Source organism: Xenopus laevis, chromosome 5S (genome assembly GCF_017654675.1).
Source record: "Xenopus laevis strain J_2021 chromosome 5S, Xenopus_laevis_v10.1, whole genome shotgun sequence".
Classification (NCBI taxonomy): domain Eukaryota; kingdom Metazoa; phylum Chordata; class Amphibia; order Anura; family Pipidae; genus Xenopus; species Xenopus laevis.
In genome coordinates this window covers 45,550,888-45,577,895 of record NC_054380.1, presented here as the reverse complement: position 1 = coordinate 45,577,895, position 27,008 = coordinate 45,550,888, and the positions used below count along the sequence as shown (strand labels likewise).

Here is a 27,008-nt window from a genome sequence, read left to right as displayed (position 1 = left end):
ATTACTAAGAAGTACAGATATGGGATCTGTTATGCAAAAACCTGTTATCCAGAAAGTTCTGAATTATGTTATGCTGTCTCCCATAGACTCCATTTTAGCAAAATAATCTAATTATTTAAAAATTATTTTCTTTTTCTCTGTAGTAATAAAACAGTTCCTTGTACTTGATCCAAACTAACATATAAGTTATTCTTATGGCAAGAAAAACCAGCCTATTGTGATTATTTAATGTTTACAAGAATTTCTAGTAGACTTAAGGTATAAAGATCTAAATTACGGAAAGATATGTTGTCCCGAGCATTCTGGATAAGAGGGTCCCATACCTGTATTTGAAAGATAGGAAAAAGTAGCAACTGTGTCTCTATGTCCACTGTATGCCATCACTAAAACCAGTAAAAATTACTTTAAGCCAAAGATAACTCTCTTTAATTTGGTATTAATAACACAAATTATACATCCCAGATAATGGAGCTTGTTGCACAATAATGAGTTCTAATTCTCCACCAAATCGTCAATTTCCCAAAATTGACAAACACAATTGTTCCAGTATGTAGGAAAGCTTGGCAAATGTGACAGCTCTATGTTTGTTTCTTACAAAATGTTAAAAAAATAAACAAATAATAAAAAAAGAAATGAGCCCTGTAACACTTGTGTTGCATTTTGTCCAAAAATATAAAATAAGATTTTAGCTTCAATGTTATTGCTTGGTAAATAAAAGCAAGTAGTCTACTTTTGTGATTATTTGTCCAATGAAGGGCAATAACTTTCTTGTAATTGCAACATTGGCTGCTTCTAATAAAAGTAACTACAGATAGGTAGAAGACACTGATAATTATACCAAAATAATTTAACAAATATACCTGTATATAGGAAAATAATGTGCTAAATGTAATGCTAAATGTAATGACAGAATATAACAGTAACTGATTAAATACATTTAATTATTTTACGGGACTATTTCTTTAACTCGTTCTCTCCCATAAGTCAGTGTAAGTAAATGATGCTTGTTTCTGCACAGCAAATGTGTTGTTAGAAACATCACCTTTTACAGCCTTTATGGTTAGATTTCCAATCTTGTTAAAGTACTTTCTTTTTAGTAGCTCCTGGTCCTCCAGAGTCAACTGAGGTCAGTTCTTATTGAAGATTCCTTTTTATTATCCTTGCGCTTCTAAACACATCTTTTTTTATCCTTTATGACTCTGCAAGGCTTTGTTCTCTTTATATTTTTAGTACAGCATCTGTGTCTCTTATTTTATCATGTAATATAACAATTGCGTGCTCTCTGAAGGTTGGTTTCTGTTGATCATTCATGCAACTGAATTGCTAGCATCTTGTACCATATTATTACCATCTTTATTATTTACTGATTAGGCCTATGGCACATTGACAGATTTCAACGATTTTGCCTGCCATGGTGGGTCGGGGTGGTACACACTGATTTAGGTTGCACAGTCACTAAGAGCTTACAATTTGGTGAGTCTGTATAAAACTGCTTCTAATACCAGGCAGCATAATGCAAAAACAGATACAGTATTAATCTATTACTGCCTGTGCCTAAATCAGCAAATATTTCCTTTTACTTTTTGCTTCTATATGGCAAATACTGTATATCTAGCTGATTAAAGAACTACTAACTCTGCTCAGGGAAAGGAAAAATGATTTGGTCTTATTGTAAAGGTGTGCTAATAGTCATTAAAGCTATTAGGTGAAAATGTACAAGACTGAAAAAATCCATCTGTTAACTTTATGGAATCATGCCCAGAGCTGACATCTGCGTCTGGATTAATCAAAAGTAGTATATGATCTCACCAAATGTATGAGCGATATTGGCTCCAAGGTAGAGCTTTGCTAGAAACATTGCCCCATGAGTATGTGATGTCAAGCAACTGAGTAGGAGAGGTAAAATTAAACATCATAATTTCCTATATATATGCAACTCCAGCGAACCTTTAGCCTGTTATAGTGGTGAGTATAATATATATATATATATAATATATATATATATATATTTACTTAATTTAACATTCTGCATTTTCTTGTAAGGAAAACTGCATTTGCTAAAATAAATATTACTTATCTTGGTAAAGAGCAAGTAATAAATCTTGTTTTTTTTTCAAGACTTAGTTCATTACAAAGAAAATATTATTTAATATTAGTGGAGAGAAGCAGGCAAGGCAGTACATTTTAATGAGACACTTACACCTAAAAATGGAATAGAAAATTATACTTTCATTAAATTATAACTAGGATTATAACTGACCTTTCTAATGTAAGTGTATATATATATATATATATATATATGTATATATGTATATATGTATATATATGTATATATGTATATATATATATATATATATATATGTATGTATATATATATATATATATATATGTGTATATATATATATATATATATATATATATATATATATATATATATATATATATATATATATATATATATATATATATATATATATATATATATATATATAGAAAGGAAGGTTTACACAAAAATGACAGCTTATGTAGATATGTTATGTTATATGCTTAAAAAAGCCCAGTGTGTAAAATGAATATGGGACAATAAAAACTAAAAATATTAACATATATCTACTTAATGGTATAAGGTATCTTTAGGCTATTACAGTATCTGGCTACATCAGTGTTGGCAAAGGAGCAGGCCAGTTGTCCACTATACATTCTACATTAATATATAATAAATGATAATTAAAAAAAGTCAGTGGAGCCAATTGGCATCCAGTTGAACAGCCCTAATTTGCATGACTGTAATTTCACCAGTGTAGCAAATAAAGCACACATCTCCTTTTTAGTAAACTAAAGTATTTATTAGTGATGGATGGGCGAATCTAACCAGTCAATATTGCCAACTTGCATAGGATATAAGTGACCACAAAGAGGCAAAGTACTTGTGAGGCCTGAGCAGCGTTAAAAATGATGGTGCAAAATAACATAATCAGTAATGACATTTTTACAATCATTTATACAATGGCAAAATACTAATGTTTTGACAAACACTACTTCTATGATTCCCAGTAATGGGACTCATGGTCTAATGGGACAGCAAGAAGCACAGAGTTGGAAACCATTATTGTCACAGAGAGATGTTGGGCCACATTTGTTAACAGGGCTAAGATCAGAGTGTTTTCCCAAAATTCTAACGTGCAATTTTTCATAAAATACTGTGCATGCCACTAGATATAAACTCTTTTAAATACAGTTGCAAAACTTGTGCTGTTTATAATGGTGCACAAATTGCATCCATATATTTATGGCTGTCATGCAGGTGGGGCATTTGCATTTTCTTACGTATAATTTCAGAGGTAAGAAAAAAAGGCTTCTGAGAGCAAAGGAACCCTGGGTTTAACACCTAGCCAGTTGCATAGGTAAAGTAAAGACCTCCCTTGTACCTTAAAACTGCACCTTGTGCCTCCTTCACACTAATAGGTTAAATACAACGTGGTGCCATAATTATAGGGGAAACCACTGCATTATAGGTTAAAAAATGGTAATTTGAGTGTGAAATTGCACCATCTTCGTTTTACTCTAAATAAACCTGCAATACCAATGCATTTAATATTTATTTTTAGTTATTTCAAATACCTGCTGCAAAGGGGGGCACCTTTATGTATTTCCTAATAATAAAAAATAAAATCTGTCAAAAGGGACAGCAAGAATTTTTCTATTTCATAATTTTCCTGTCTTTCTCTTTCAATTATTGTGACGTGTGTCATTTGACAGATACATACATTACTATTTTTAAGTGTAAATCAAACCTGTAATGTGTTTTCCCATAACAGCATGTTGTAGGAATACATGTTTGTTTTTATCTTTTACATGTGAAGAATGTGGAATGAACTGCGGTCACAAATGAAAACATCAAAACAAGAATTGATTTTTTTTTTATGGTCACATAGTCAATTTAATTTGTCTTGCCACCTACCAAAGGGCTTTTACTGCTTTGTAGACCTCGATATAGAGAGCGGGTAGAGGAGAGAAAGATGAAATATCAGTGACAGAATGAGGAATCAAACATTCATTAAATTACTAATTGGACCAGGACAGCGGATTCACCTTCAAGGCAACTACAGAAAATTCATCAGTTCACTGTTTGTGATGTTGAGCGGAACTTTCTAACAAGCAGCGACCAGCAGTTTCAAGACTGATGTTTTTGCTTACAGTTAAAAGATTAAAGAGTAACAAGCTTTGACATTTTTGGATGGCAACCATTGTAGGCAGTAATAAAAAAACCCTTCAACTTATGAATTTAGAACAATATATCTTTGCAGTTTTGCATCCCACCTGTAAACTCAAATGCTCATAAGGGTAAAGTGAAGAAAATGCATCAATTTATTCTTAATATTATTATTTTTACCAATTTCTCTAGCTTGTCAGTTCAGCAAGGTCTAAAGCTTTACATTGCTGGCTTCCCCTCAGGTCCATAGCAATGTGAATTGTCTTTATCCAAGTGCCTAACAAACCACTGTCACATAATGGCAGTCGACCTTTCTTTTCAATCTATGCACTTTTCAAGAGTTATAAATCAGCTGACTTTCAAGCTCGATGTGATGGCATATGCCCTGGTTTGAAGAACAGATGGAAGCTTGGGGGGGAATTGTTTCTACGGGCCTGTTACAAGCAGCACTTCTCCATAAAAGTGAACCATTCGCACTAATTTCCCACATAAATTATATAGGCAGGGTGCTTCAGCCTATTCAGTAGAAAATCTTTCAACTGGCTTTTAGAGGTCATTTAACAAATTTAATTTGAAGTTATTTCTAATCCATGGCTGCATTCGCATTCTGTATATTTCCAAGAGTTTGTAAATGACAGCAAATAAAAAGACATCTTTAATTGTTTTGGATAAAATAATGAATTGCAATCCATTTTGTGTTGTACAATTACAGATTTTTAAAACTGTATGATAAACTGTAGCTATTAATAGATGACAGGGGGATTTGCCAGTATGATAATATAAGAATAGGGTAAATGGTTACGTCTTTTTCATCCTCTGTTTAAATTGCAGCGTGTGTATCAAGTCTATCATATATACAATGTATGTATGTAATTGACTATGAAGATTTTTTTTTAGATTTACCTATACTAGATATGTATGTAATTGTATAACATGTAAATGTTTGCATGTTTCAATAATAACTTAAACTATAAGATTTATGGAATCATGAAGATGCATAATGCTTTTTGCAAACTAGTCACATTTTATGGGCATAGATTTAAACCTGCCAGTAGGCTTTGAAGGTGCTTTTAACAAGTTGAGTCTAGGCTTGAGGAATCCATGTTTCTCTAAATGGGGGACTGGCAACGTAACCATTACTGCATACTACAACATCAGGCTTCCGCTTAGCCCAGACTATATATATATATATATATATATATATATATATATATATATATATATATATATATATATATATAAACAATTCATTAAAAAAAATATATATATATATATATATATTTTTTTTTTTTTTTAATGAATTGTACCAAAGTCCAAAGTTTCAGTCCCCATTAGGACCTTGAAAAAGGGTGCTGGTCTTAAGGTAATTTTTTATATATTTGATGTGACATTGCATATATATATATATATATATATATATATATATATATATATATATATATATATCAATGTATCTTTGAGGGTAGGGGTGCTCATTTATAAAATGTATACAAAAAATAGTTTCCAACTGGCCCACCCTTTGCTGACCAGCATAGTAAACCATTTCTTGACTTGAGTTTTACCTTAACAGCATCCTTCTCTGGGAGGTGAAAGACAGCAAAGCTTTTTCCTAGACTATCTTGCATTATTTTTAGTCATATGTACATCAACTAGGCTGCAAAGATTTGCGAAAAAAACTGCAACATGTACTGTATTGTTGTAAGCTGTAGTACAGCTGAACCCTTGCTGAATCTCATAGCAAGTTACATTTCCACTCATTAACTCTAATCAATACACTTTACTGCTTAGCAGTAAAATTTAGGGGTGCCTTTGGTATGTTCTCTTGTCTAACATATTTCAATTTCCAGTTATGACACTAAAATAAAAAGTTTTTCTTGTTACAGCTTATATAGCACATATGGCAATTAAAACTTCCATGGGCAATAATATTTAGGAGTTATAAATAAGGTACTTCACTCTCAGACATTTTTTTCCAGTTAAGTTGTTTTCAGATTGTTCTCCATAAACAAAGACTTTTTTCAATTGCTTTCCAGGTTTTATTTTTTACCGTTTTCCCAAAAAGTTTACTTGATGCAATTAGTTGCTAATATTCCTCAGATACTACTGAGAAATGTATCAACTATTGTATCAATTCTAACAGCTGCCTTTAATAAAACTCAGGGATTGTGCTGATCTGCTGGCCAGCACAAAGCAAATAGGACCCAAGGGCGGGTTCAGGCCGACTTCCGCAGTATGTCCTTGGGCCGTGGACTGAACTTTAGCCTCCATCCTCCCACTCATAGCCTTCATCTGCCCTACTTTCACCCCTGCATGCACCTCTTTATATACCTGCGCAGGCCCGCCCATTTTGTGGGGCTGGCGCGGGTATATAAAGAGGGGGGGCACCAGATAAGGGTTGGTGCGGGCTGGGGCGCAGCTGTTTAGGGTCAGGTGCTGGTCAAGTTTATCTACTCAGTAATCAAAGAGTCTGTGACTTTTTTACTGTTCGTATGTGGCAAACATCTATTTGCATAACAATAATTATATTGATGTGGATGTTAAAAAAACGTCACAATGCAGCATTCCTAGAACCATACTGAGTTTAGACTTGCTTGTATGCACGTAACTGCCATCCCGGGGAAATAGTCCTAAGCAATTATGAAAATAAAACTGCAGCTGGTAATATACAAGAAAAAAATCTGCATATTCATCCTTTTACTTTTCTGTAGTTTTTTTTATTATTAGATTCTGCACTTCTGTGTAAAAGCACTTTTCATTGCTCAAAGGTTTAGCACTATGTAGTTTGCTTAATGAAAAAAAGTTTTGCTTGAGAAGTTGTTGGAAGATTTAGCTACGCTGGCATGTGTGCAACATCCATCCTTATTGAAAACATCACTATCTTCAATATTCTTCAGATATTCGCCCTAAAAAGTCTGCATTCAGATTGTGGTGTATGGTTCTTCCTGCAATCCTCTAAATATATCTTACAATCACATTTACTCTTTAAGGTAAACATATGAGTATTTAAACTTCCTTTAGAAGTATGAACAGCTGGCAGATAAAGAGTTCCTAATTTCTAAACATTTAGAAATTATAGTAATTCAGCGATTGATGACAGAAAATGCAGTGGAACATAGTGGCTGGAAATGAAACCGTTCTGTCATTACTGGTTTAATCAGCTATTAAATGCTTTGTGTTTAATTACAATATATATATATATATATATATATATATATATATATATATATATATACACACACACACACAATGTATATATACAGCATATACAGTGTGTATATATATATATATATATATATATATATATATATATAATTTGACACAAAACTATGATATATGCAGATTTCTGCCTTCAATAAACCATACTGCTGTGTCATGAGAGGTGTAGGGATAGAGGGGGTCCTCACTAAATGGGCTAAAATGTGATGAAAATTTTATCATACTAAACTGTGCAATACCGTCAATACATTGTGTGCTAGTGAATATTGTCTTATGCTTTAATTCAAAAGTTAGTAAAGAGTATTCAAAGAATGTGCTTAAATCAGTTTTATATCTGTATAAGTTCATATAGCGGCAAATCTCAGATACTGGTGATTTGGGTTATTGCTTGGCTCTCATGGTCCCATGCACAATGTTAAGCACCCCCAGTGATTATAATCACTTACCGAATACACTTACACTTCTGAAGTAGCAAAATTGAGCAAAAACTTTAAGAAAAAAACTGTATTTTTTACTCTATTTCCCATGCAATTTCCCGGGGTCACTGAAGAACCAGGAATAGCTAACAGGAGCACCTGCCCAGGTTATCAGGAAAAGGATTACAGTCACTGGGGGTCTGAGGTGCCTAATTTTTGGCATCCCCTACCGCTGATTTAACATTTTATTTTCCTTAAATTCCTACCAGCTTATGTTTTGCATAGAGTTTGTATGTTCTCATATGTTTCCTTTCACAGAGAAAAAAACATACCACTATAAGTTAATTGACTACGCCTAAACATGTCTGCACATGTTAGTACACATCAGATGTTCTTCTGACACTTTTTGAGGACAAAACACTTGCACATTATTAAACATATTTATGCAAATAGGTTATTCAAATATGCATTTAATGCCTGTTTACAGTACACAATAAGTAATAGCATGGACCCTACCCCACATAGACCCCACCTCCCTCCTCCCCCCCAGCCTAGCTGCTACCCCAGGCAAAAGCCCCTAACTTTTTACTTATCGAATTAGGACTATTCCCTAGTCGAAGTACACAAAAATTAGCTCGATATTCGAATTTTCACTTTGACCTTTGATAAATGTGCCCCTAGCTGAAAGCCATAGAACTGGTTTACATTGGACATGTGACATTGGTAACTAGTAACTAGAGAGGTGGAATTTGTGGTGACCTTAATTCTAGTCTAGCAAATTATTACAAGTTTCAAAGAAGAAATGCAAAATATCAAAGGGGTTCCAAATCAAAACAATAATGACCCAGATTAATTTGAGATGAGAAACGTATCTCTTGATTTATTTTATGACAGCTCAAATGAAGTCTATGGGAAATGTAATATAAAATTAGTTTAGATTAGATTACAAGACTGAACTGAATCTGGCCCAATGTATTAAATTGGTATCTAGAAATGTGAATTTGACCATTGTTATCCAAGATATTAAAGCACACTAAAATAATAATCCCATTCATGGAATATAGGAATCACCAAATATACCAAGTACTGCAGTGATCCCAAACCAGTAGCTCGCAAGCAACATGTTGCTCACTTACCCCTTGGATGCTGCTCTCAGTGGCCTCAAAACAAGTGTATTTTTGAAATCCAATGTTGGGCCAAGTTTTGGTTGCATAAAAACCAGGTGTACTGCCAAAAAGTCTCTCCTTTAGACTGCCAGTCCATATAGGGGCTACCAAATAGCCAATTACAGCCCTTATTTGCATCCCCAAGGACATTTTCATGCGTGTGTTGCTCCTCAACTCTTTTTAACATTTGAATGCGGCTCATGAGTAAAAAAAAGTTGGGGACCCCCTTAAATATTGGATATATGATCTTCCACATGGTACACAGTATTTTTTAAGTGCTAATTTGTCCATGACATTTATAAGCCGGTTAGTCCTTGATATAGAATGTGAAATACTTATTTTATCCAAAGCTACTCTAGAAAATGAATATTTTCAAATACACACATACTGGATAAAAAAGAATGATGTGGTTCTGAGCACAGATGTAATTAAATGGCTGGAGCAGGAAAAGATCAACATTCAGTTTTTCAAATTAAATTTAAAAGCTTGCCCTGGTGAGTTAAAGAGATTGGCAAGTTTTTACAAATAACATCAGTGGGCCATTCAGAGACAGAAACAGGGCCGTATTGGAATGGAGTCATTAGGCAATACATTTATTCTGAAGCCAATTAACCTTTTGTCAGAGAAATGTCGGAGCTGTAATGATTTCAGCCGTGGAGGTCAGCCTCTAACAGAGGCTTGTATGACAGCGATTACGTTGCTTGACATATGCTGCAGACTAAAAGCACAGTCTCAGAATAAGAATCTGCCTTCGTTTATATTCTGCTCTGCATTTCCTAGGGAGCAGACAATTTTGACCTATCCATTTAGGTAATTAAAGCTTGCATTTGGAAGTGTCCTGCAGGAAGGTGAAATTTGGGGGGGAAGATGAATGGCTACTACTTGCAATATCCAATCACTTGATGGACTGCCTGAATCAGCTAGAGTTGCCAGGTCCTCATAAAAATAAAGATGAATTGGTGCAGCCCATAATTCTCTAAGGCAAGAAGCCTCTGTCATCTGACTTTTTGCAGCAGATAATTTAATTGTTAGCCAAGGTGGATGCCTGACTCAGAAAGCTTCCCCAGCCACAGTGTATTTGCTGAGAAATTACTCTGTTTTATTTACTTATAAGCCAACTTTGTTTGGCAATAGAGGATGTCAGTTCAATAAGCACAGCTGGCAGTCACAGCTGTGCTCTCACTTACCTTCCAGGCTATTTTGTTTCCTTTTGTATCATGCTCAAGGGCAATTGGGAAGTCTCCTCGCTCATAAAACTTGCGAAAAGCCGTGGGTTTTGCAGGTCTCTCTTTAAAAGCTCCTGCTGCTGGGGGGGCTCTTACCTGCAAACATAAATGCATCACTGAAATGAGAGAACCCAGATAATGTCATATTTCATGTTTAGGAACATTTCCATTTCTATAGCACAGTGCTTTCAGTGCAGCTCAATGCTATACAATTATGTATTTAAAAGGTTTCTCTTATTGAGATTCAACAGGAAGGATCATTACGAAATGGGGCTCTTATTGTAAGCGATTTCTGTGTGCCTTGTATTCCAGTGTCCTTCACATATTGATTCAGATAACCACCCTAACATAATGTTCCTGAAGAGGATATTAATCACTGCATAAAGCACATGTAGATTTATTGTACATATTACATGGCAGAGGCTGATGGCATAAGGGGTATGGATGCTGCAAATGCCTTTTAATTTGTAGTCATACCATAGTGTGATTCTTAGAAAAAACTGGATTAATGTTCTAATATACAGTACATAATAAAATATATAATACACAAAAGCCACGAATATCCTGTAAATGATCTCCTTATAAACAGTTCTTAGTGATGTCATCAGTTATAACCGTAGCTTAGTGATGTAATTTTTGTCACCTGTTAAAAGTTGTGTATTATAATAAAAAAAAGTACCTCTTGTTGGAAAATATGAGGATTTTATATTATCCTTGTTGACTTATAATATCCTTATATTATACATTTTACAATAGGGGGTACTTTATCCACTATATAATTAGGGGTTTCCATACATGACACATTTCATTCTGGGTCAAGAAAAATTACTTTTTTTGACCCAGGAAAAAATTTAATTTCCATCAGGAAATTACTGCTACAGTATCAGAGTTACAAGTACAGTTATGGGACCTGTTATCTGAAAACCCATTATCCAGAAAGCTCTGAATTATGGGAAGGCCATCTCCCATAGACTCCATTTAAATTAAATAATTTGCATTTCTAAAAATTATTTCCTTTTTCTCCTCCTATTTCTCTAAGAAAACAGTACCTTGATTTGATTCCAACTAAGATACAATTAATCAAAACAACCCTATTGGGTTCAATTAATGTTTAAATAATCTTTTCGTAGACCTAATGTGTGAAAATCTTAATTAAGTAAAGTTTATTTATTACTTATCTGGAAAACCCCAAGTCCCAAGCATTCTGGATAACAGGTCCCATACCTATATTAAAACAACTTAGCTTGGGTTTCTCTTCTCTTAATCATAGTATTAAAAAAAAGTACATCTATAGCCTCACTCATTTTGTGCCTAAATGGGACTTGCCATATCACTCATATGCTATGTTTTTTGAACATTTAAAAAGCTGTTAGGGACTTAGTAACCTCTTTGTGAATATAAACCATTATAAGGGGTGGGCAGCTATAGAAAGTGCTCTATTTTTGTTGTGATATTTGTTACTGAGAATAGAATTCCCCCCTATAAAAAATGGATCACTTAGACTGCTGGACCCATTTTGAAACCTATAATTGCTACAGCAAGCCTTTAAATCGATGTCATACTTTTTAACTGTTAGTATCTATGCAATGGGTTCAAAAGCATTATAATGAAAAATAAACATCACAGCAAAATCGGTTTATAATACCTATATACAGTATGTATTGTTTCCCTTTAAAATCCCAATGCCTTGATATTCCAAGTAATTTAAATGAAAATCCCAAATACAATAATTACAGATAAAAGCTGAAAAAGGAAATGGAGTTTTATAATTTTTAAATGCAGGTTCTAAGAATATTAAGATGCTTAATCTAGCAACACTCTGGGAAAAAAAGAGTAAAAGGTTCTCTGCTATTTACTGTAAAATTTGTACATTTCTTATCTTTCTTATGCACAAAGACCATCATATTGAAAGTCAAAGCAGAAGCAAGACACATCTGAAGCACCTTCCTGGCAATATGTTCTTTCCTTTGCACTGAATCCTTGCTGTTTACGGCAGATAACCATATCCATAAACACTTCATTCTTTGGAGTCCCAAAGTGGTCTGAAGGGTAAATCTGACATTTAGGTATAACACAGTCACACTGGCAGGTTTTTTTTTTATCTAATTACTTATACTTGTTAATATATTCAAGATATTTAGATAGCTGAGCAGTGCACTCTATGTTCCTTTGGGTGCGAATGAATCCTGGGGGTGTAGTTCAGCAATATATTATCTAATGCACTTTGCACATCTCTAATATATAGCATGCAAAGTTATAAACTGCTGAAACTGCCTATATTGCAGATACATAATCTAACCATAGTGACATTCAGGTGGTTATTTAAAGAACAAAAGCCTGGAGAAATGTTTTAAATACATATGTGGTTCATCAATTGTGGATCACTAATCCTGTTACAAAAATAATATTATGGTAGAAGCTGAATAAGGCAGTCTGATTGCCTAATACTCTGTTCCAGACAGCTGACCTTAGCAGCTGCACCATCTCTATGGATCTATGCTACAAGCTAGACATGCAGCCCGGGGCTCATATTGCATTGACTTGATTGACAGTAACTGACTTGTGACTCGAGCATAGCCTGAAATTCCCTGTCTTAAACTCATCAGCCCTAGCAATGCTGCATGATCCTCAAGGGAAGTGGAAGGTGGGAACAGAAAGCCTTATCTGTAGACCGACCCCAATGTACTCACTGGTGGATACTTGCCAGCTGTCCATTTTATTTATTAAAATATCAGGAGACGGTGAATACCACACACAGACAAAGTATGAAAGGTTTAGTGTCTTATTGGAAGATGGTAAAGGCGCAAAAAAAAAACCCTTGATAAATTCTGCTATTGCTGCGTAACATGACAATGTTTTAAAATGAAAACATAGCACAAATTATGTAAAGCAGGCACAAACATGAATTGGGCCACACAACTGTACCAGGCGAAAAAGTTTGTTCATCCCTATTTAGAACATTTAAATAATAACATCCATAGAGGAAAAAAAGCAGTTTTTGGGTACATCAGGACAAAATTTTGATGGAAAATCTGGGAAACCATTACTTCAAATCAGGGAAATGCACCCATTGAAATTCATTATGAATTGGTGGGACAATAAATAAAAAATGTAAAATGTGAGATAACTTAAAATAAGGGTACTTAAAATCGAGGTTTCACTGTACATACACTGGGGCATAAGAAAACCTACACACAGGAGTGGGGCTAAGCAGAGGAGATACAGTGTCAAGCTATTAGTAATAAGACCAAAGTGGCTAAACATAAATCGCAACTCACGACAGGGCCATAAAAGGGCTAGGAATAAGGGAACCGGAAGTGGAGGCATGAGATTATGGGGGTTGTAGTTCCTGGGTCACTATTGGGATGGGTGGGGACACAAGGGGTTAAAAGAGGATGGAAGTGAAGGACCATTCTCTTTTTTTACCTTGAACAACTCCCATCCTCCCTCCCCAGAAAAAAGGGGGTAGCTGGGTAATTGGAAAGTGTTGGCATAATGTTGCAGTGGGAGGGACTCCCCTGGGTAGCCATTGATAGTGGAACAAGTGTAGGGCATAACATGGGTTAGGCCTGGGGCCAAAGTGATGGAAGTGATGGGTGAGTTTAGGAGGAAAGAGGCACCTAGGAAGGACAGCAGGTGGGCCCCTAGCTCTTGGGTACAATTCTTTGCAGCCTTCAGAAAGTTAATAGTTAAATATTTTATAAATGTGATTGTACATTGCCCTACACTCATAGGTTTTGGTTTATTTTGGCTGTTATTTATGTGATTTAATAAATAAGCTACGGCCTTTTCACCCAAGATATCGCATGTGGTTGGTTTGTTATTTAAGGAAAGGGGGGAGAACTTGGTGTTGTTGAGAGGGGCCCTTGATTGAAGGCTTCAAACATGGACTGAGGAGGTCTTGTATCTCCGGTGTTTGCATTTCTGCTGCTAAATAAAGGTAATGTGCCATAAATCCATGTCCCATGATTCTTACAATATTCAGAACCTGAGTCCAATAAATAACAGACATAGGCAAATTCACTAAGTGCCGAAGCGACGAACGCTAGCGTTACTTCGCTAGCGTTTGGCATTTTCGTTACTGCGCAAATTCACTAACGAACGCTGGCGTAGTTTCGCTAGTGTTACTTCGCACCCTTACGCCTGGCGAAGTTTCGCTAGCGACGTAACTACGCAAATTCACTAACGCGCGCAGTGTACTGAACGCTACCTTTTACGCTAGACTTCCTTCGCCACCTCAGACCAGGCGAAGCGCAATAGAGTAGATAGGGATTGCTTCAAAAAAAGTCAAAGTTTTTTCTAAGTCCCAAAAAACGCTGGCGTGTTTTCTACATTATGGGTGATAGGCTGAAAAAGATCGAAAAAATTTTTGGGGCTCCCTCCTTCCCCCCTACATTTCCTGACTCATGGCAACTTACCTAGACAGTGGGCACATGTGTAGGGCAAAATAAAATTTTTATTTGATGTTTTGAAGCTTTTCTAGCCATTTGTAGTGCTGATACGTATTCCTCCATTGAAATTTGAATTTAGCGCCGTATGCAAATTAGCCTTCGCTAGCGTAACTTCGCTTTACTTAGTGAATCAACGCTAGCGCAACTTCGCAACCTTACGCTACCCCTGAGCGCAACTTCTGATTTTAGTGAATTTGCGAAGCGCTTGCGAAACTACGCCTGGCGAAGTGCGGCGAAGTTACGCCTGACGCAACTACGAATCTTAGTGAATTTGCCCCATAGTTATTCGTTGCTTCTAAGATCAGACCTTTAACAGATAATATTGTCATGTATGACTGTGGAGGCAGTGTGAAAAACAAATGGGCCCAATCCTTGATTTTTTGCACTGCCTTCATACTCCTGCGCTTCACACTAGGGGGCAAATTTACTAACCGGCTTCGCAGCCATCGCAACACTTCGGCAGGCATAAATTCACTAGGACAACGCTAATTTACTGTAATGCAAAGTTACGTCCAAGGCACCGAACGCTGGCGAAGTTTCGCTAGCGTTACTTCAGCAATCTAACAGTAGATGCGCTAGCGCTGGCTAATTTGCATACGGCCGGAAATTATAAAGTTGCATAGACGTATATGTTGCAGCAAATACATTACATTACACAAGTCCAGGGAACCTTAATAAAGAAAATAGAGTTGTTATAATGCCCTACACATGAGCCCACTGTATACATTATGTACCATATGTTAGAAAATGTATGGGGGAACCCGGTTACACAAAAATATTTTTACGGACTTGTGCAGGCTATCACTCTGAAAAAAGGAAAAGACGCCAGCGTATTTTGGGACTTAGAAAAATGTTCCACTAAAAATTGAGGAACATCTATGTACTCCATTGCATTTCGCCTGGTCTGAGCTGGCGAAGACAAGTCTGGAGAAAGAGGTAACGTTCAGTAAATCTCCATCTTAGTGAATTTGTGGGGTAACGTCCATTTGCCAGAGTGAAAATTCGCATGGCGATAGAGTGCGAATGATCGTTAGCGTCTGTCTTTTTCGCTAGCGAAGTTACGACTGCGCCCATTAGTAAATCAGTGAAGTGCCTGAAAGACATATTGCCAGCATTAGTCACTTCGCCCCTTTAGTTAATCTGCCCCTAGATTTTTCATTAGACAGGAGGTACAGAGCACAGACAGACCTTGGATAAAAGTAAACTGTAACTTTCACCCTTAGGGGTCTTTCTGTAATTTGGATCTTCCTACTTTAAGGGGCAGCTTTACTAAAGTTCAAATGGTAAATTTGAATTCAAATACCATTTTTTTAAATTTTTTGGGGGGTCATAACAAATTCGAATTTAAAACCACAAACTCGGATTTGACTTTGAATGTGAGATTTATCACACCTAGACTATTCAACTATTCGCCACCTAAAACCTCCCGAGTTCATGTAGAAGTCAGTGACAGTGAAGATGTTAATTGCCTTCCTGAAATTTAATTAAAAATCAATTTGAATTTTTGGGTCGTTCCTATTCGACTGAGTATTAGAAGTTTGAGTTTTTTCATAAATAACCTCCCATTCATTTCATTTATTACAGTTAAAAAAATTCACATAACTTCGAAATACGACCTTTGATAAATGTACTAAAAATCATTTAAACATTGGATAAACCCAGTAGGATTGTATTGCCTCCAATAAGAATTAATTATATTTTAGTTAGGATCAAGTACAAGGTACTATATAATTATTACAGAGAAAAAGAAAATCATTTTTAAACATTAGAACTATTTGCTTATAATGGAGTCTATGGAGAATGGCTTTTTTATAATTTAGAGCTTTCTGGATAACAGTTTTTTTGGATAACGGATCCCATATCTGTACTAACATTAACATCCTCTTTTACATAGCACTAGTGATTAAATATTTATTTCTACTACTGATTTTTCATTATATGTCAATATAAATAAGTATTTTGTTTTGAGATACAGAAAGTGAAAACAAATAATACATAGCAGAAAAATAAATTAATTGCTGAAATGTAATATTCCCAATTAACTTTCATTTATATACTTAAGTGACTATTGGAATTGTCTATCAGTCTAAAGGTGGCCATACACGGATAGATCCGCTCGTTTGGCGATGTCGCCAAACAAGCGGATCTCCCTCCGATATGCCCACCTTGAGGTGGGCAATATCGGGCTGATCCGATCGTGGGCCCTAGGGCCCAACGATCGGATCCTAGCGTTCACCAAACGGGCGGTCGGATCGCGGGACCGCATCAACGAACAGATGCGGCCACGATCCGACGGGATTTTTAATCCCATCCGATCAAGATCTGGCCGACTTTCGGCCAGATCTCGATCGGGGAAGCCCGTCGGGGGCCCCCATACACGGGCCAATAAGCTGCCGACACGGTCTGTCGGCAGCTTTTATCGGCCCGTGTATGGCCACCTTACTGTCACTCTCAGCCTAATAGCTCTTTAATCCAATTAGCAAACCTACACGTCAAAAGCAATCTTATTGTCTGACCTCCTTGCATCCATTAATGTCAATGATTTGTGAGACTTTGCCAATGACAAGGTACACAGCATGTTTAATACTTGAGACAGAATCATAATATGGGGAGTTGAAGCAATATAAAGCAAATCTCTTTCCTCATATGCATTCCCTACCAATAAACATGTATAGACATAGAAAACTTGGACAAATTATAAAAAGGATTTATAAATGTTTCACTGAGTGAAATATGTTAATGTTTTTATGCAGAAAATACAGAAAATATAGAGATAAAAAAAAAACCACAGCCTTACTTCTAATTTTTAACACTTTGGGGCAAATTTACTAAAGGACGAAGTGGCTAACGCTAGCGAAAATTCGCCAGCGTGACATCATTTCATTACTTTGCCGATTTACTAATGGGTGAAGTGGACCTACTCTGGTGCTACTTCGTACCCTTACGCCAGATGAAGTTGTGCTATGGCGAAGGGACTTAACTACGCAAATTCACTAACTTGCGCATTTTAATGAACATTACCTCTTGTCCCAAAAAACGCTGGCGTCTTTTACTTAAGGGTGATAGGCTGAAAAAGATTGCACATTTTTTTGGGGGTACCCTCCTTCCCCCTTACATTTCCTATATTAACATATGACATCTAAACTATACAGTGGGCACATGTATAAGGCAAAATAACAACTCTATTTTATCCTATAAAACTTTTCCAGGCTTGTGTAGTGTAATGTATTTGCTACTACATATATACGTCCATTGAACTTTAACTTGGCGCCGTATGCAAATTAGGCATCGCTATCGTAACTTCGCTTTGCTTGACGAATTAACGGTATTGCAACTTCAGATTTTAGTGAATTAGCGGCGCAGCCAACGCTGGCGCAGCTTCGAAGGTAAGTAAATTTGCAGATTATTCAAAGATTTGCAGATTTATCAAAGGTCGAGGTGAATTTTCAAATGAAAAAAATTTGAATTTCAGGCTATTTTTTGTGTACTTTGACTAGGGAATAGTCCAAATTCGATTCGAATTTGAAAAAAATAAAAAAAAAATTGAATATCGAAATTTATTTTGTACTGTCTCTGTAAAAATTTGACTTCAACCATTTGCCATCTAAAACCTGCCAAATTGCTGTTTTAGCCTATGGGGGACCTCCTAGAATGTATTTGCAGTCAATTGGTAGACTTTGAAAAATGTAAGTTTTTTTTGGGAAAAAATACAGATACATAAACTAAGGAACAAAAAGATATATACACAGGATTGGGACTCAGCAGAGGCAACACAGACAAGCTACAAGTAATAAGGATCAAATTAGGTTATGTAAGAAAAGGCACTAAGATTGCCCAGGAGCAGTAACCCATAGCAACCAATCAACAGGTAGCATTTACCAGTCACCTGTTTAAAAGCAAACATCTTATTGTTTACTATGGGTTGCTGCTCCCGGGCAAACTTAGTACCTTTTATAACTTATGGGGGAATATGGCCAAACATAAATTAGAGCTAAAGTGTGAAAGTGCTAGACTAGACTGGGAAAGTTAAGTGTCTCCATAGATGTTTGCATTTCTTGTTGGTGCAGATGCCTCTAAATAAAAGTAATGTATCATACATCCATGACCGCTGTCAGAAGTCTAGCGACCTTTTATGCATACCTCCCAAAACTTTGGCAGGTTATGGAAAGTTTGAACATATTTCTGGGGGGTTTGGGTACGTGTTTTATGTGTTATTACAGTTTTGCTAATGAAGGTGAATTGCAATTTATGTTGGTGTGCTTGACATTTTGTTAGCATTTATCAAATAAGCATGTTTGTTTATGGTGGGATGAGGTATGCAAAATCCCATGGGGCAAGAACATTATTAGTGCATTCTGGTGGTCCTCTCCTGACTGGCTTACCCAGGCACCTTTTATGATCTGATTGTTATCCCAGGGGCTCAATACTTCGTTCATCCCAATTTGCCCCTTCTGTTGGTGACCACAGAAGTAAAGAACTGTACATTGGCAACCTTGCCAAACATAGTGTATGGCCAGTTTACTATAAAGCCTCCTCTTATGAACTGCCTCCATCTGTGTGCACCATCTGTGTGCACCACACCGTCCCAAATGCAGTACTTCAAAATTTCAAAATGAATCAGTTAATAGTGCTCCTCCAGCAGAATTCTGCACTGAAATCCATTTCTCAAAAGAGCAAACAGATTTTTTTATATTCAATTTTGAAATCTGACATGGGGCTAGACATTTTGTCAATTTCCCAGCTGCCCCATGTCATGTGACTTGTGCCTGCACTTCAGGAGAGAAATGCTTTCTGGCAGGCTGCTGTTTTTCCTTCTCAATGTAACTGAATGTGTCTCAGTGGGACATGGGTTTTTACTATTGAGTGTTGTTCTTAGATCTACCAGGCAGCTGTTATCTTGTGTTAGGGAGCTGCTATCTGGTTACCTTCCCATTGTTCTTTTGTTTGGCTGCTGGGGGGAAAAGGGAGGGGGTAATATCACTCCAACTTGCAGTACAGTAGTAAAGAGTGATTGAAGTTTATCAGAGCACAAGTCACATGACATGGGGCAGCTGGGAAATTGACAAAATGTCTAGCCCCATGTCAGATTTCAAAATTGAATATAAAAAAATCTGTTTGCTCTTTTGAGAAATGGATTTCAGTGCAGAATTCTGCTGGAGCAGCACTATTAACAGATTTATTTTGAAATTTTTTTTTTCCCATGACAGTATCGCTTTAACCCAGTGGCTGGTGGGTTGAAGGAAACCAAAATATTGGTTTTAATTGCTTAGTGCACCAATTTAACCCTTTAACTGCCAAGAACGTAGCTCCTACGTTCTTTGAAAAAAGGCTTTAAGTGCCAAGAACGTAGGAGCTACGTTCTTTACTAAAACAGCTCTCTCTCTGCACACACTGCAAAATCAGCGTGCAGAGAGGAGCAGCTAGCAGCAGAACCCCCTAGGCAACGAGCTTACCTGAAAAAGATCGGCGATCCTCCACTCCAGAGTCGCAGAGAGACGCAGCAACAGCAGCAACCGATTCAGCAGCTTCCATGTCCCAAGCATCAGCACAGCACATGTTCCTGTTCCGCCCACGCACTTCCTGGTGCTGTGACTCGGCGTGTTTCAACTGAAAAGCACTGAAAAGGACTCCTCTTCATCTAGATTTGGTAAGTGCCCCTTTTTTTACTTATTTACAGGTATTTACAGGTATTTACAGGTATTTACAGGCATTTACATATACACAGTACACATACTAGTAAAAGTAGTTTTTTTTTTTTTTTTGATTTTCTGATTTTTTTGATTTTTCAAACTTTTGCACATATATTACATACTCAAATACATATATGCAAATATTTATACACTTTTTAGAGCTGTACATCCATGCATACACAAACACACACTTATAGGGTTTTTTTTTTTGTTTTTTTAGTTCATTTTCTAAGTTTCCCTTATGTTATTTCCCTAAAAACTTTAGATTTCACAGCATGACTACTGGATCAAGCATTCTGACCTCTAACCACGCTGTCGGATCAGTTATTTTGTTATTTCGTTGATTTTCCTAATTGTATTTGCTTTTTTGTGATTTTTATTGCAGTTTTATGCTTGCATTGTTTTTCCTTATGTAATGTTTTAGCCTCATTTACACTTTGATAATTTGGGATAGAAACATATTTTTAGCAACTCTGTGTTCGTCAGAATGTGTACTTTCCAAAAATATATGGTTTTGGGGGTCTTTGTACTGTTAGGGGGTCTTACGGCAAATTATATGCAGTCAGAGTGCTATGTTCACAGGAGGCGAATTGACGGCTGAGAAAATTCTTATGCACTGTTTTTATTTGGGGTCCGCACGTGCCCACCTGCTTTGGTTTATCTATGCATATTGGGCATCAAACTGTTCAGTAGACCCTTGGCGTCAATATTTAGGGTGTTTTCTAATTGTATGTAAGAAATTGGGTGAGATGAATGCGACCAACTGCAATATTTTTAGGCGATTTTCAGAAATATCATAAAAACCACTGCCTTTAGCGTTGCTTTGCAGTATGTACATTTGGAGCAGAAAGATAATTTTAGCAAATTTTTATTCGGCACAAGGTGTACTTTCCAAAAATATATGGTTTTGGGGGGTCTTTGTACGGTTAGGGGTCTTACGGCACATTATATGCAGTCAGAGTGCTATGTTCACATGAGTCGAATTGACAGCCGAGAAAATTCTTATGCACTGTTTTTATTTGGGTTCCGCACGTGCCCACCTGCTTTGGTTTATCTATGCATATTGGGCATCAAACTGTTCAGTAGACCCTTAGTGTCAATATTTATGGTGTTTTCTAATTGTATGTAAGAAATTGGGTGAGATAAATGCGACCAACTGCAATATTTTTAGGCGATTTTCAGAAATGTCATAAAAACCGCTGCCTTTAGCATAGTATTGCAGTATGTAAGTTTGGAGTAGAAAGACAATTATAGCAAATTTTTATTTAGCAGAATGTGTACTTTCCAAAAATATATGGTTTTGGGGGGTCTTCGTACTGTTAGGGGGTCTTACGGCACATTACATGGAGTCAGAGTGCTATCTTCACAGAAGGCGAATTGACAGCCGAGAAAATTCTTAAGCACTATTTTCATTTGGGGTCCGCACGTGCCCACCTGCTTTGGTATATCTATGCATATTGGGCATCAAACTGTTCAGTAGACCCTTGGTGTCAATATTTATGTTGTTTTCTAATTGTATGTAAGAAATTGGGTGAGATAAATGCGACCAACTGCAATATTTTTAGGCGATTTTCAGAAATGTCATAAAAACCGCTGCCTTTAGCATAGTATTGCAGTATGTAAGTTTGGAGTAGAAAGACAATTATAGCAAATTTTTATTTAGCAGAATGTGTACTTTCCAAAAATATATGGTTTTGGGGGGTCTTCGTACTGTTAGGGGGTCTTACGGCACATTACATGGAGTCAGAGTGCTATCTACACAGAAGGCGAATTGACAGCCGAGAAAATTCTTAAGCACTATTTTCATTTGGGGTCCGCACGTGCCCACCTGCTTTGGTATATCTATGCATATTGGGCATCAAACTGTTCAGTAGACCCTTGGTGTCAATATTTAGGGTGTTTTCTAATTGTATCTAAGAAATTGGGTGAGGTAAATGCGACCAACTGCAATATTTTTTGGTGATTTTCAGAAATATCATATAAACCACTGCCTTTAGCGTTGCTTTGCAGTATGTACATTTGGAGCAGAAAGATAGTTTTAGCAAATTTTTATTCGGCACAAGGTGTACTTTCCAAAAATATATGGTTTTGGGGGGGTCTTTGTACTGTTAGGGGGTCTTACGGCACATTATATACAGTCAGAGTGCTATGTTCACAGGAGTTGAATTGACAGTCGAGAAAATTCTTAGGCACTGTTTTTATTTGGGGTCCGCACGTGCCCACTTGCTTTGGTTTATCTATGCATATTGGGCATCAAACTGTTCAGTAGACCCTTAGTGTCAATATTTATGGTGTTTTCTAATTGTATGTAAGAAATTGGGTGAGATAAATGCGACCAACTGCAATATTTTTAGGCGATTTTCAGAAATGTCATAAAAACCGCTGCCTTTAGCATAGTATTGCAGTATGTAAGTTTGGAGTAGAAAGACAGTTATAGCAAATTTTTATTCAGCAGAATGTGTACTTTCCAAAAATATATGGTTTTGGGGGGTCTTCGTACTGTTAGGGGGTCTTACGGCACATTATATGGAGTCAGAGTGCTATCTTCACAGAAGGCGAATTGACAGCGAGGAAATTCTTAAGCACGATTTTCATTTGGGGTCCGCACGTGCCCACCTGCTTTGGTATATTTATGCATATTGGGCATCAAACTGTTCAGTAGACCCTTAGCGTCAATATTTATGGTGTTTTCTAATTGTATATAAGAAATTGGGTGAGATAAATGCGACCAACTGCAATATTTTTAGGAGATTTTCCGAAATATCATAAAAACCACTGCCTTTAGCGTTGCTTTGCAGTATGTACGTTTGGAGTAGAAAGACAGTTTTAGCAAATTTTTATTCGGCAGAAGGTGTACTTTCCAAAAATATATGGTTTTCTGGGGTGAACCTAGTTTTTTGTACCTTTGCCTGTTGCAAAATGCTGTATATGTGCTGGTTATGCAGTATCTGGAATTACAGAACTCGTATGGGGTGTCTTCTTTCTGGGGCCCCTATACGCCACATACTTAGGGGTACCTATGCATATTGGGTATCAAACTGTTCAGCGTACCCCAGACTTTCATGTTTAGGGAGTTTTATATTGCTATATATTGATATGTAGGAGATACAATGCTTTAGAGTTGGAGTATTGAGGAGATTTTTGTATATGTCATAAAAATTGCGAAATGTAGGAAAGCTTTGCGGCTTGGTACTTTGGAGTAGAAAATCGTGCCTACCCATTTTAGATTTGTCAGAATGTGTACTTTCCAAAAACATATGGTTTTCTGGGGTGAACATAAATTTTTGTACTTTTGCCCCTTGAAAAATGCTGTAAATGTGCTGATTTTGCAGTATTTGGAATTACAGAACTGTCTTCGTTCTATGGCTCCTATACGCCATATACTTATGTGTACCTATGCATATTGGGCATCAAATTGTTCAGCAGACCCTTGGCTTTCATATTTAGGGTGCTTTTTCTTGGTATATAATGATATGTGGGAGATACGATGCTTCAGAGTTGCAATATTGAGGTGATTTTCTGTAATGTCATAAAAATTGCCAAATGTAGGAAAGCTTTGCAGCTTGGTACTTTGGAGTAGAAAGACGTGCATACCCATATTAGATTCGTCAGAATGTGTACTTTCCAAAAACATATGGTTTTCTGGGGTGAACATACATTTTTGTACTTTTGCCCCTTGAAAAATGCTGTAAATGTGCTTATTTTGCAGTATCTGGAATTCCAGAACTGATAACTCGTATGGGGTGTCTTCGTTCTGGGGCCCCTATACTCCACATACTTAGGTGCACCTATGCATATTGGGCATCAAACTGTTCAGCGGACCCTGGGCTTTCATGTTTAGGGAGTTTTATCTTGGTATATAATGATATGTGGGAGATACGATGCTTCAGAGTTGCAATATTGATGTGATTTTCGTCAATGTCATAAAAATTTCGAAATGTAGGAAAGCTTTGTGGATTGGTACTTTGGAGTAGAAAGACGTGCATACCCATATTAGATTCGTCAGAATGTGTACTTTCCAAAAACATATGGTTTTCTGGGGTGAACATACATTTTTGTACTTTTGCCCCTTGAAAAATGCTGTAAATGTGGTGATTTTGCAGTATTTGGAATATTATTCAAATTGCAGGTGAGTGATTGCTCACCAAAATGAATTACACCTCAAAGGAGATGTTGATGATGAATATAATAGATCTGTCACTTAAATTAAAGTGCACTTAAATATGAAGTGTGAGAGTTGTCTTAACAGAAACCAAATCTGGGGATACTGAGCAAAGCAACCCATCTATTGCCCACTGGTCAGCAAATTCACTCAACCGGCCAGTGAACACTGCCTGGGTGTACTCTGCTCGGATGCGGGAACGCACCAGCACCCGGAACAAAGCCTCTACCGGTAGAGGATTCCCACCCTCCAAACATTGCATTCTAGACTTATGAATGGCTAGTTTGGCTAAAGCTAGGAGCAAGTTGAAGAGAAGGTCTTTCTCTCGATTGTCCCGGGATACTGGGCGTCCAAAAATAAAAACGTGAGGGGAAAAATGTAACCAGAACTGCAGATGAAGTTTCCTCAAAAGAGCCAAAAGAGGTTGCAGTCTAGCACACGAAAAATAAGCATGAAACACAGACTCCCTTTTGCCACAGAATGGGCAAGCAGCTGTGGAGTCTGTAAAATGGACCAGGTACTCTCCTGTGCTCAAAGCACCATGGAGCACTCTCCAACTCAAGTCTCCAGTGGGTCTAGGCACCAGGCTGGAATAAAGGGCTCGCCACTGGGGTTTCTCACCCTCATTAAACACCCGCCTCCAGATGGTATCATAGCGGGAGACAAGAGCAAGAAAGTGTACAGTGTGGAGCATGAGGGAGTACAATAGCTTTCTTGTCATGTCATAAAAGCACGTCGAGGTAAAATTCTCCAACTGGCTCAAGTTGGGAGAAGGAGGTGTGTCAGGGGATTGACGGGTCTTGGGTGCTATTTTTATGGCTGGAGGTGGAGAGTTCCAAGGTGGATGTGGTTCTCCACCACGTAAAACCCCATCAATAAATGAGTGAGAGTCAGGAGAGAGGTTATTCTTGATCTCCTGGAGCAGACGATGTGGAACTCTAGTGGTAAGGTACCCCATGCGTGGCATAACTGCCCGAGCTTCCACCCAATCTGACCTCTCGAAATCCAGGAAATCCCCAACTCTGGTTAGCTGAGCCCTGCAAAGGCGGTGACGGATGCTGGTGGACTCCAACATCCTAGTCTTTAAAGATGGATTGTAAAGTATGGGCTCAGTTAGAATGTCCTCCCCCTGAATGCCTCCTTGCCTTAGCACAGTCACCATGCTCCAGGTCTTTAGAGTCTCTTGGTAATAAGCCGGCAATGGTGAGAGGCTTCTTATGAATCCTTCAGGTTCGATGACAAACAATTGCCGGTCATACCCCATGTTGCGTACCTGATGATAAAAGCTGGATGCTAGGGTACACCACTGTGGAGAAGGATCTGCATACAAGTATCTCTGTATCTGCTGGAGACGGAAAGTATGTACTTGAGAGCGTATGCATACAACTCCCTGTCCTCCCTCTCTCAAGGGTAGGCTTGAAACACCTGCAGAGACCCAGTGCTTTCCCATCCAGAGAAAGTCCAGCAACCTTCTCTGGATTTTAGCAATGAATTCTTGGGTTGGGCTAAGACATGTCAGCCTATACCAGAGTTGAGAGGCTACCAGCTGGTTAATCACCAAAGCCCTCCCCCTCATAGAAAGCATTTTAGCAAGACCCTTCCACTTTCCCAGGCGGGTAAGAACATGCTCCTCAAGTTCAATAAAATTCTGTGGAACAGGACGCTCTTCAGCTGACAGATAGACACCTAAATATTTGATGACTTTAGTCTCCCACGAGATGTCGCGAAAAGCAGAAGGCAAAGAATCTACATGTAGAGGACCTTCCAGAAGGCCTGAGCTCTTGGTCCAGTTGATCCGAGCTGATGAGGCAGCAGCGTAAACCTCTTGGCATTCTTGTGCTCGCACAAGATCAACTAGGTCCTGGGCCACAAGGATGACATCATCAGCATATGCTGAAAGAACTACCCTCATGTCAGGTTCCCTGAGCACCAGTCCTGTAAGCCTCTTCCTTAGTAGACACAGGAAAGGCTCAATGGCCAGTGCATACAGCTGTCCCGACAAAGGGCATCCTTGTCGAACTCCTCGTTTGAAGGCCAGAGGTGCAGTCAGAGACCAGTTGATTTTAACAAGACACTCTGCAGAGGTGTACAGTGTTTTTAGATAGCTCACAAACTGTGGGCCAAAGCTATAGGCTTGCAGAGTGCCTAAAAGATATTGGTGATCTACTCTGTCAAATGCCTTCTCTTGATCCAGGGAGAGAAAAGCGAGAGATAGACCAGCCTTCCGGGCAAAATGTAGTAAATCCCGAACCAGAAAGACATTGTCAAAAATTGTCCGGCCGGGGACTGTATAGGACTGGTCAGGATGAACCACCTCTGCCAGCACAGAATTGAGCCTGAGTGATATAGCTTTGGCTACAATTTTATAGTCTGTGCTGAGCAATGAGACCGGTCTCCAATTCTTAATAAGGCGGAGATCCCCCTTCTTAGGTAGCAGTGATAACACTGCTCGACGACACGAAAGTGGC

The 27,008-nt window shown here is 37.6% G+C and overlaps 1 protein-coding gene across 2 annotated transcripts in view; it reads right to left on the bottom strand.

Moving 5' to 3' along the window:
- LOC108717868 (parkin coregulated gene protein homolog) overlaps nucleotides 1-27,008 on the bottom strand; it is a 383,935-nt gene that overhangs the window by 267,930 nt on the left and 88,997 nt on the right. Inside the window, exon 2 of one of the 2 annotated variants that reach the window (XM_018265279.2) lies at nucleotides 10,199-10,333. The exons of the other annotated variant lie outside the window; for it this stretch is intronic. Coding sequence (XP_018120768.1) covers nucleotides 10,199-10,333 — 135 coding nt within the window. The remainder of the gene's footprint in view (nucleotides 1-10,198; nucleotides 10,334-27,008) is intronic. 2 annotated transcript variants of the gene reach the window in all.